Raw genomic sequence first — 12,287 nt, 5'->3', positions numbered from 1 at the left:
GGGAGTCTGCTCTTGCAGTCTTGGATTCTAACCATTTATATCTTCAAAGTGTGCCAGAATGTGCAGTATCAGTGTGCAGAGACAGAGGTCTGCTGAGTGGTGACACATCTCTGAAATACTTCGTTCACTTGACTTGGGTTTGCGTTTCTTGAAAATTTGTCTAGGTGCAGCACTCCTTTTCCAGAGTCAGCTGGAGCCATGAATGTTGAGGTGTCTTTGGTCAAAAGCCTCAAGTCTTTCTATCTGTCTCATATGTTTCTCCCCACTTTGTTTTCTTTTAAAATCTGTCTTTAGTATATTTTCCTTTGACATTCTGATGTGAAGTGAAAATGCCATTCCCCTCTATTTTACATTCTGAGGAACTAAATTTCCAAGGGAAGGAGTATTAAATCTGTAGCTTAGTAACCTAAAAACTTCTTAAAATAATGTCTTCCTTTCATGTTATACAGGCCTCACTGATAAAAATTTTAAGCTGTTCAATGGTCTGAATTGCATGTTTTGGGAAAGCTTTATGCACAGCTGAATGACAGCATGCATAATTGTGACCCATTAGAGTTTGCCTCTAAATCTTACTCTTAAAACTGTTCTGATGTCCATCAATCCATGCTTAACCCTGCAAATACTGTTGTCATCAGGGAGTTTCTTCACCATCATGATGATTTTGAATGTTAAATCAGAATTAGGACTGTTTTGACAGTATCCAAATTGCCAAGCTTTCTGGTCTGTTTCAGAGAGGGCCTTCTTCATTAGAATGACAACTTGTTTCAACAGAATTGACTATTGAGCATCTTCCCAGCAAAAATCATTATATATGAAGACATCTATTCAATTAATTTGATCATTTGGCTGAAGGTCATACCCCACATAGAGCCAGAGTCAGTTCATTAACACATATGTTCTGGTCACACAAGGTAAACTCTTTCCTTTCTCTCCTTTCCCTCTCTGCATTTGCTCAGTTTTAATACAAAGCAGCAAAGCAGTGCAAAGGTGTTACTGGTCAGAAGTATTTTGCACCACACATTGAAGTCCCATGTCATTACCACTGGAGAGCAATGCTTGGTTACTTCATACAAAATCCTGTTTAGGAATCTGGATGGTTTTGTCAGTCAAGAAGATGCATGCAAAGTAGCCTGTTCATTTGGTGCTTGAAATGCAGAACATCTTTCTGCACAAGTTGTGCATTCATAAATAATACATTTATGTTGTTGAAGGAGAGCACTAGGTACCTCTAGTCCTTTCTTCCATAGGAGGCATCAGTCCACACTTTAGCTTCTGGAGTAATTCTATTCTGTAAATGTGTATTGGAAAGTTATTGTCATGCTTTAAAACTCAGTGTCTTCCTGGGCTGTGCATAGTGTCTTTATGTATATCTGTGGCTGGGAAAAGAGGTGTGCATATATACATTTTACTTTTCCCTCGTAAGAGAGTTAAGAGCTTGCTCTTATTCTTCATGAGTATTACAGCAGTTCTTTATTTTATTGGTCTTCATCAGAAAAAATCCTAGCTAACTTGTTTAAAAGCCATGTCAATGTGGCAGAAATTACTACAGCTACAGAAACCACTGCAGTTTGTAGTATCTCCTTGAGTGCAGGTTTTTTTGTTTGTTCACCCATTCACTCTTCAGTTTGGTTTTGTGTTTGAGTGCTGGGCTGGTGCTGCTGTCTCAGGACTTCCTGGACTTTGATGTGGTTTTGAAACAAAAAGGTTAATATCCCCCCATCTCATCCTTTCCTCCTACAATATTTATTGGGAAGCAAGGCTTTTTTCTTGCCCTTGCTGCTTCCCTTGTGCGTGTTTCTTTACCTCAGTCTTACAGGAACAGGAGGGTGGCGGGAATGAGGAAGTCTGCATTTCTTATTCCAGCTACTCCAGTCTGACACTGACCTCTGGCCTCCAGCCATGGCTAGACACGGGTGTGTGTTAGTTATCCTCTCCTTTCCAAAGGCAGGGCTTTTTTGAAATGCTGGCTATCTTTCTTCATAAGCAAGTACGCTCCTGAAGCAGTTTCTCCTGCTATTAGGACTTTGATTTTTAAAACTGATCTGTTTTCAAGGTTTTCTTCTGAGCAAGGGAAGGGACTGTTGTGTGGACTGTACTTGCTGAAAGGGTAAAATTGTAAAGACCTGGCTTGCTATTGGAAGCAAGTCAGGTAGTAACTGCCTGCAGCTGAGCTAGACAGCCAAGAACAGAAGCTGACACAAGGCTAGAAACTTGATATCTGACCCTCTGATATTAAGGTCTGTATAGGTCAGCAGGAAAGTTGTAAATTTCTCAACTGGTTTCTGGTAAAATATCCCGCTGAGAATTTTTTTAAAAGTATGTGGCGGGGAGGAGTAGGAGTAATATTGAAAGTCAGTGTGAGGCCTAGGCTGTAGCACTTCCCATCAGTGTAAAGCTTTCTGATAGAACACTGCTGGAGATCAGCAAATAATGAATTGTGGTAATCAAGCTGAGAAATTACAAACACTTTAATGAAATGTTTCTAGATTACTGCTGTCAGAGCTGTGTCAGTTCCCTGCTGCTTGGAAGATGGCAGAGAGATAAATGTTAGAGGTTGGGTTAGATCTGATGGTCAGGTATGAAGGGTGGTTTCTGTGTTTATAGAGAGAATCTAATGCTGCAGAGCGTGAAGCTATGGAATGACGGCATGGAGTGTCTGAGACCACTCGTGTTCTACTCCCACCACTACACAACTAAAATTCATTAAACCTGTCTTGATAGGGACTAATTAGGAAAAGGAGAAAAAGATAGCATACTCATGCACCTATGCAATTTCCAGTTGTCTTTGGCATGTTTTTGAAGGAGTCAACAACAAAACATCTGTCAGACAGGACCCCTTGATACCAGCTGTGATGAGAACTTCGACAAAAGTGCTTGGTAAGGGGGTCTTGTGTGGGTGTCAGTGAGAAGGGTCCTAATTATATCACTGCCTTCTCTTAAACTGGTTCCCTACTATTAGTTTTATAGTGTCTGTTAAATTCTATTGGACTTGTTTCATTCCCACAAGGTTAAATGCCATGGAACTATGCTTTTAATTAGATGTGGTCAATATTATACTGGTTTGAACCATTTTCAGCACCCTCCTTACTTCTTTCATCCTGAAGCGCATTATCAATGAATTTGGAAGCCGAATAAAAGAACTGGCTGAGGTTGAACGTGGGAAGATCATCTGCCTCCACGCCATGGTACTCCACGCTCATGCTGTTGTAGTATTCTGGTCCGGTGTCCACGTTGCGCTGCCCGTGGGCCGCGTTGAGGATGTGGGTGAATCCCGCCTTCTCCAGGCTGTAGCGATCCAGCGCCGTTTTTCTGGTAAAACAAGAGCTGTCATGTAAGTCAAGAAGCTTCTTCAAGACTAGAAAAAAAAAATTAAGAAAAACCTCTGATTTGGTATGTTCTAAATGTTAGTGAGACTGATAATGCTTTAACAACGCATCATTTACCATTTTAAGGATTTTAAGATGTTGTCATTCAGTTTGAACTTGTCATTCTTTTTGGAGTTCCTAATCATCTCCCACAGGTCCTTAGAGCATGTTTAACATGAATTTATTTTCCTTTGCACATAGGCAATGCTGGCTTCAATCCATCTTGTACAAGAAGAAACTTGAGATACAGAAAGAAATAGAAGGAATTATCTGAAGTCAGAAAAGGAAATCAGTGGCAGAACTTGAAATAGGACCCATGAATGCTGTTTCCCCCTCCTGTTCCATCAAACGATACTGCAGATGTAATAAAAGAGTCAGTGATATGTGAGTAGTAAAATCATCTAGGATTCAAAAAGAAGCTCATCTTCCCCAAAAGAAGTTACTGAGTTTTTCTCCATTTCAAAAAAATTAATAAAATTTTAAAAGCCCACACTCATGTGAATATAACTTCCTATCACAACTCTGTTTTACTGTTTTGTTTGGTCAACCAGAGGTCTAAAGGAAAAAGAATTAGATAAGGAAATTGGATATTAGCCTTCAGAAGAAGCTGGAAGTCAGGTATTTAGCCAAGTGTTCTTATTTGTTCTTGTCTTCTCTTTCCTTTGACAAGGAAGTCAGAGAGGAGAGGAAAGCTTAGATTTATATGTTCGATACCCACTGTAGGTGCTTGCTTTAGGAATAAATTCCTAAAAAATTGTAGAGTTTGTGGCCAGGCATGTGAAAACTTTTTTTTCCATTACAGAAAGCTTTTAGTTTGGGAAAGTTTTGTTCTGAAAAAGCTGTCAAGTTTGATTAGTGCCTAGGAAAACTACAAAGCTTTTTACAAAAAGCAAAAATGACATGGCCTTTATTCTGTTAATGTATTTTCACATAACTACTGCATGATATAAGAAAGCTTTTTCCAAACAAAAGTACCTCTCTCCATGAATGTTTCCTGAACACTTCCATGTGTAAATGTAGCTGCTGTCACACAGGACATTGTGGTGGGCTACCTGCTGTGTTTCATAATTCTAGTGCTGACAGCCCACAATAGCTTGAAGTTGACTGCCTTTCCAACCTCTAAGTCAAAACCCCCCTCTGAGCAGTCAAGAACCTAATGATTAGAGCATTTAACTGGGATATGGATACTGAAGATTTTACCAATGCTTGCTCTTACTTAAATTAACCCCCTGATCATTGGCTGTTCTGAGTACATACTGCCCTGCAGGAATTCCTTTCTGATCAGGAGTGATAGTGTCTTGACAGTACTGCTATTCTTGCCATGAAATACTGTCACACATCCCCTATATGATCATGTAAAAAGTAAGTAAAAGCTTCTCTTAATGTGGGGATGCCAACCTATAAAGTTCAGTAGACTGGAGGACCAACAGCAGCATCCTTCTGCTAATGCTGTAAGTTGCCACCTTCACCTCATGTTAAATAATGCTTACTCCTTCCCTTTATATTCCTATAGCAGTGATTGACTGAGGAAGACTTTGCTTCTTCTCCCTCCTTTTAGGAGGTTTGTGCCTTAGGATTCCCTTTAGGTGAGTATGCTCTCTATGTACACGTTGCCAGCAAAGACACTTCAGTTCGGTACTGAAAGGATGGAGAGTACTTGAAATAAACAGGTTGAATGTCCTGGCTGAAGTGTAAGGGTGCAGTGAATAACTACTGCTCTTCATTTTGATGTCCTTGAGGTGAGCTACAGTTCCTGCTTTCAAATTAAGTCTGTCTTTGTTTTGCCTCCCTAATGGTGGAATAGAGGAAATGTGGTTTTCACTCATCAGACTTGGCCCAAAGCATGAATCCTACAAACTATGTACTGAGAACTTCAGGTCAGAGACTGTGCACAAGGAGAACCCCTGCAAGTGGAGACCTACATTCTGAGTAGGAAGTAGGACTTCAGAGTAGTTAGTGTCAGTAGAAACGCAAAGTTTTGGATGGACTATAGATACTATCACACTTTGGCTTCTGCAAGCACTGCTCAGGCTAATAAATAGCATTAGAATTAAATTATGAAGTTGTTCTGAGCAAGGACAATGTCAAACATTAGGTTACAGTTATTAACATTTGACACTTGTTTTTATATTTTTTCCCATTTCCTTGATTGGAGATTGCCTTTTGACACAGTGGGTGCAAATAACGCATTTTTCTGCACAGTCACAAAGCCTTGTTCTGTTTCCTAGGACCTGATTTTGCAATGATGGGTGGCCTCAGCTTTCCAATAGGTATTCAGAAAGAAGGGATACTTTCCTCCAGTAACTCGCGTAAGCAGTCGGCTCAGCCTGGCCAAGCCCCTGTGAACTTCCCCTTCCATGTGCCTGTTTGCCTGTAGCTGCATTGTGTGAATTTGAGGCCCAGGATGGAATTAATCCTCATCCTTTTTATTTAGTCAGTTTGATCATTTTGCATCGCAGATGCATTAGCTGTTGTTTTGCCCTTTACCTGTCAGAGGTTGGGAATATGCACATTGTTACTCTGGTTGCTGCGATTGTTTCCCGACTTGGTCTGGAAATGGACTCAGAAGCAGCAATGTATCAAACTTGAATGGTGTTGCAAAAATTCATTATAAATGCTTTTTTTTTTTTTTTTTTAAACAGCACGTTTACAAGTGCACCAAGGAATTTATGCTGTTTTCCTCAATGCTTGGGCTAGGCTGACTTTAAAATGTTATCTGCTTTCTAATTGTGCTTGATATGCAAACTGATTTGGCAATAACCTTTGGACTGAATTGAACCTTACCCAATGGAGTTGTTTCTTTATAATACGGATGAATATTTTTTTTACTGACATTGCTAATCTGAAAAACTTTCAGAGAATGAATGCTCAGTGCTGAGCACTCAAATCTGTTCAGTTCTCCACATTTTCACTGGAACAGCTGTCACTCAAATTGTGTGTAGGTGTTGTAGAACCTGTTAGTGGAAACAAGACCTAAAATACTTGCCCTAAGTGGAGCAGGGTCAGTACAGGTCCTGTGGCTTACATGGCTTTTGCATCTGCAGGCCAAGCTCTGGTGCGCAGAGTCTGTGAAGAGGATGTCAGGCACCTTTCTTACAGCAGATACCCTGGATGCTTTTATCTATGGAAAGCTTTTCTTAAGGTTTCTAATACCTAATGTTGTGTGGAGCTATGAAGAAACAGTTGTTGTGTAATAGAAAATAGGGTTCACTGGACTGCAAGAGGTGCTTGCCTTGGGCTTTGGAATCTGCATCTTTTGAAGAAAGCTGAAGTGACACTTAGTCTTTTTCAAGAGCAAGAGTGCTTGGTTTCAAACCTAATATGAAGATTAGAAAGTACTTTTGCTCTTTCGTCTTTTCCCCCCAGTTTTACATTCGATAAATATATTTTCATAAGATATTTTGCTACTGTTCTTTGAAAATTTTTCCTCCTTTTTTTTTTTCTTTGTAAAATCTTTTCCCAAAATCTAGGCCAAGAGCCCAGCTGGACCACCACTTGTCATACTGGCTCAGGTTTGTTTGCTTTTTACCTCCTGTCAGCCAGAGCTTTGTACTTTGATCATCAACACTGCCAGGCAGAGATGGCCTGTGCTGAGACTGACACTGCCACAGTGTAGGCAGTTAAACTTGGGGTCATGCCGTGTGTGCAGCAGCTTGGTTGCCAGTTAACAGAGCAAGAAACAGCCTGGTAAGGCTCACAGGGGGACCTGTGTGCCTGTAAATGGAAATGTTACTGTGCCCCTCAACGTGTTTGCTTGCACTGCCCGTGGCCAGCAGTGAGCTCTGGCTTTGTGAGAAGGACTGGATTGCTTTCCACCCTCAGCTGAGTCTGCAGTGTCGATGCTGTTGAGAAAGCATCCCTCTGTACACTGTAACCAGAGCCTGTGGGGTTTGCCGTGTTTCATCATGCGTGCTACTTCTGATTGCCCCCCAAGGAGAGAGGAATGCTCTTGGCCTTCCTTGCAGTTTTTACCATGCCTGAGGTATCAGTATTGTAGAGGAAAGAGAGAAATAAATCAGGCATAAATATCTGAAATAAATCAGGCATAAATATCTGCGAATATCTGATTGATTGAGGTTACTAAAAACATAGGATTGTTCAGGGGTATATGAATCATTACCTTATTGGAGGATTTATAACTATTCCTAATTCACTTTTGACTAGAAAAAGCATTGTTTTTATTTCCCTTGCAGTTGGCTCACTACCAGAGTGTAATAGTCAAGCTAACAATATTCTTCTTTTCCCCTCTTTGGGTGCTGCTGTTTCCTATTAAATTGCGATTAATACTTCCATTTTTGTGATTATGGTTGAATTTTAAGTAGCCATTGTAAAGAGGAGTTTGCTACAAATTCCAGTGTAGGCGAAGCTGTAAGCACTTGGCTACTCTTGCAATTGTTTTCATTTTGCAGATCTCCACCATCTGTGGCATTAGCACTTGATTTCCTTTTACATGGTGCAGCTGTGGTCTCCGGTGTCTGTCTTGAATGTGTTCCTATGCAAGGAAGGTGAAGTGTGGCACTGGGAGATAACACTGAAGATTTCAATGTAATTCAGTTTAATAAGAGATGATCTGGGCCAATTAGTCCCAGGTCATGTAAAAGCTCATCAGCTCTTCAGTCCAGAGCACATAAACTTCCGCTAGAAGTTAAGCATACCCAGAAGTCCTTTTCTCTGTTCAGCAAAAGCTCAGTGCTTTGCTGAATCTGACCCTGCATTTACTGTAGGGCAGATGGACTCATAAACATGTTTTTAAAGTTCTGAGGCAAGGGGGAGTACTTTGATGTGGAAATCCCACCTTAGTGGTGAAAATTGGAGATAAAATCACTTTTACATATTGATACTAACAGACTCACCAAAAGGAGAAACTGACCCAAAGTGTCATCCATTTTCAGATGGCTCCCAAAAGACTATTTACCTCTCTTGGGTTGTACAAGGGCAAGTAGAGGGCTTGTCTGAGACTTTGACTGTGCCTGCTGTCAGTTTCATGGCTAAGTTTCAAAGGATTAATAGCAAGTGCTGCAACAAACTCTGCCTTCTTCTGGAAGAAATAATGTAAGTAGTTATAACATGAAAAAGAACACTTTCTTTCAGGTTGCTGTCTCCAGTGTACCAAGTCCCCTCTCTCTTTTCAAAAATACTCTCATAACAAACTTTAGTCCCAGCTGCTTTTGTTAGAAAGTGGCCCAGACCAATGAAATTGGAAGAGAGGGGAAAAGACCTCGCAAGCACTGCAGCCTGCACCTTCACACACGGTGTTAAGTATATTGAAAGCAGCTAACAAAGAGAAGACATGGCAGCTCTTGAGGAAAACATAAGTACACCTAAAGGAAGAGAAGTAATCCTCTGAAATACCTCAGGAGGGTGTGGGCAGAGCAGCTCCTTCCCCAGGTAAGTCAGCACCTTACAGCTGGTACTGCTCAGCCACATGACTGGTGTGCTTATCAACTTTAAGTAGAGCCAAGTCCCTTAAACTTCATGCAAAGGTTGTGCAATGCGAATGTGTTTCAGTATAGACTGTTAAAGCCACAGATTGACGTGACCCAGATTGACAAAACACCAGGAAATCGGAGGCAACATGTTACTAGGAGAGGAATCGACTCTCTCGAACTTTTCCATCTACTTAAGCGCTAAAAGAAAGCTCAATGCAGGATGATAATTTACCAGATGGTCAGTGTCAGAAAGAAGCTTGCTGAATATAGGCAATATTGACACTTTCTTAAGAAAATCTGGCAGTTCTCCCTCCTGAGGAGAGATGTTGAGAATTTCCAATAATACTGACCCAATTTTCCTTGGTAACTCTAGCACTGAGGGAGCCTAGAGATAGTGTAGCATTGTATCCCCCTTTTCCTTCTGAGGTGTTGCTCCATTTCTCTGGGTACCTCCTGTTCAGTGTGAATTAAAAGAATTTTTAGGTACCACTGTAAATACTGAATGGGATCACCAGAATATGGGATAGAAAAGATTGAGTAGTTCATTTTCCTCTAGCCCGAAATGGTGGCTGTAATTTTTTTAAGTGATATAACCTAGACAGAGGAAATAGCTCTCTGCTTTGTCTACAGCAGAGGCACCAAGCACGTGTGCTGTGGCCAGTCAGCTCCTGGTCTGGACTTCAGTCACTCATCAAATGTTAGACATCACTGATAAACAGAGATGTTGTATGGAGAAGTGTCACTTGTCTTGGAAAGCATTGGAGCATTGAGGTTTACTGTTCAGAGTTAAAGATCTGATTTTCTGGATTGTTAAACGGCTGTTACAATTGGCAGGTTCTCATTCTACCCAAGTTAAAACTATGCCCTCAAGAGTGTTGTTATAATCTAAATCTGCATTTGCTTCTATTTCTATATGATTAATGCTGGTGTAGTGCTAGGAGTTGGTAATGCTTAATGGTGGGAGGTAGCTGTTTTCCAGCCTGAGTGAGTCCCATCTGTTTTCTTCTAGCTTAGTGTAAATTGTCTTTTTACTTAGTCACTTGGAAAAAGCCATACTGTATTGCTTCTCTGCAGAAAGGTAAGAGGAGAAAATGACTTTTCGTTATGCATATATTTAGTGCTTAGTTATTTATCTTAATTATTATGCACTCCAAATTGTGGGTTTGAGTGACTCTTTTTCCTTACCTGCATTAGTTCTGAAGCCCATGAGCCATGGCACAGCACAGGCACAGACCGTAGCTTTTGTGAATTGCAAACTCAGTTCAGCTGTATTATACCCAGAAAATTATTTTTCATACTTAACTTGTAAAGAATTACATTTCAGAAGACTTCTTTTTTTTTTTTTTCTGGGAATAGATTGAGAACATGGCAAAACCTGAAATTGTGATCAGGCCTTAAATTCTAAGGAGACCTAGTGAATGTTTAAGAGGAAAACAAATTGGGAGGTCTTTATCTTCAGCTGAAATATTCTTTGAACTTCAGAAATGTGAAAGCCTAAATATCATCTCAGGTAATAAGGCCATCACTGAAGAGCTGCAGGAAGAAAGTACAAGATGAGCAACTGGCAGAGATTTTCTGTGTGATCCCAGTGAACCAAGCAGGTTTGGGATTTGCCAGTAAAACTGCCTGTGCAAGCAATCAGGTGGCCGGTGAAATGAAGGAGAAAGACAAGGCTGCTTTCTATCCCTTTAGAAGACTTCTAAATATGAGGAGAATACACGCAAACAGTAATCCTGGTAGCAACTGAATCAAAACCTTGGCCAAGAGTGATTTATTCCTATCACTGGGCTGTGTCATACAAATTCCAGTATCTGGTCTTTAAAAGCCCTTGGAACTTGCTGGGGGAAAATTTCAATTGGAGCTGAACACAGCATGTTATATTTTGAGGCTTTGATTATTCTGGGTCTGACAGGCTCATAGAGATTTCATTGCCTCTGGGCAACATCTGCAGTGAAGCCTCGTAACAAAAGGATGGAGTGGCCTCACAGGGCTCCTTGATAGCCTGTATTGCATTAGAAGGAAGATGTGGTTACGTAGTCAGGGTAATTAATTAGCATCTCCATAAGCAGTCACAAGTCCTGTTAACCTTGTAAATGCAGGAGGCAGGAATGAAGCACAGATGTGGAGGGTCTGAAGATAAACTCTGCATGTGTGTGTTCATTTGATTTTGTTGACGTGTTCCACCAAATTCTTTCAAGATCAACCTTAATTTAGCATGGCTAAAGATGCAAATGCACCCAACATCTGTTCAGGTCTTGTGGCATCTCTGGCCACCAGTTCTAATGCAAGATCTTAAAACAATACAGAACCCTGCCACACTGAGGGGGTAAGCTGTTGGTCAGGAGTAAGATATGGAGCTGGCTGTAGGAAAGATCTAAAGGTTTGTGGACTTTGCCTATTTCAAAGCAAATTTTAGGGTGGTGAAAGCATGCATCTTGCCTGCAGACCAGTTCTCCTCTCAGATTTTCTGCCATGTCAAGTTTGTCCTTGTCTGGTTGACAATTGTTCTCTTTTGGGGAGTCCCATTTTCTGGTGAAGTTTTATTTCTGTTCCCACCCCCACCCCCCGACCTGCTCCCCACTTGTTTTTCCTTCTCCATTGGTTTTCTCATTCTTTTGTCTTGTCATGGTGTGGGACTCGTTTTCCATTGAAGCACCACTCGTTTTCCTCCTGACTTAAACCAGTCCCCAGCAGAAACACACTGTCCAGCATGATGGGTTGCAGCTCTATGTAACTCTCAAGAAGCTTGTATTCTGTTCCTCTGGTTAGTTTGTATGAAGTGCCAAGTGTGTGGTATATTCAGAGTCACACCTTCTAGCTTTTACTAAATTACAAGGTGTAAGAAGCCACTGATACAACAGGGAGATTATGTGAAAGAGTCAGTGACTGCTGTCCTGGGCTGAGAGACTGACTCCTTGTTTGGTTACATCCATGTTCAGCGAGCACAGCTATAGCTTCATCACAGAGATTAGAGGAAAATTATTCTAACAGCTTCATTCAGAAAAATTCTGCTGGTGAATAATTCTAAACAAGGAGGTAGGAAATAAATGCCAGAAGAGGCTGTCCTTTATGGTGAATCTTGAGTTAGAAATATCTAACAGGAGGGGCAGGGCAGGATGTGGAGAGAAAAACTCAACCCCCTTTTCTTTTTTTCCTGAATCATTTGGACAGGCTGTTCCCATGGGTTAATTTTTTTATCCCACACCACACATGCACACACTCTCTCCCACCCCTGCCTCTAAGAGTGGGAGCCCTGGCTTAATTCAAGACCAGAACTCCTGTGTCTTTCTGTTGCCTCTGGCGCCACAGAAGTAATTGGTGGATGATATTAGGAGTCTTGTAACTCTCAAAGCAGTATATCTTTCCTCTTTTATAAGCTGGCAACAGATGAATTTTAGGACCTTTTAAAAAATTATTGAGAACTTTGGAGCCACTGGGGCTCCTACTTGTGTCTTTCAGTGATGATGTAAAAATAAATGTCATATTAGTGCAG

The 12,287-nt window shown here is 40.9% G+C and overlaps 1 protein-coding gene across 2 annotated transcripts in view; it reads right to left on the bottom strand.

The window, feature by feature from the left end:
- DUSP29 (dual specificity phosphatase 29) overlaps positions 1 to 12,287 on the bottom strand; it is a 51,454-nt gene that overhangs the window by 5,430 nt on the left and 33,737 nt on the right. For both annotated transcript variants that reach the window (XM_040071041.1, XM_040071040.2), the window contains exon 3: positions 3,089 to 3,309. In XM_040071041.1, coding sequence (XP_039926975.1) covers positions 3,089 to 3,309 — 221 coding nt within the window. The remainder of the gene's footprint in view (positions 1 to 3,088; positions 3,310 to 12,287) is intronic.

This window comes from Hirundo rustica, chromosome 8 (genome assembly GCF_015227805.2).
Source record: "Hirundo rustica isolate bHirRus1 chromosome 8, bHirRus1.pri.v3, whole genome shotgun sequence".
NCBI classification, from domain to species: domain Eukaryota; kingdom Metazoa; phylum Chordata; class Aves; order Passeriformes; family Hirundinidae; genus Hirundo; species Hirundo rustica.
The sequence above is the reverse complement of the archived record's forward strand: the minus strand, read 5'-3'. Positions and strand labels throughout refer to the sequence as shown.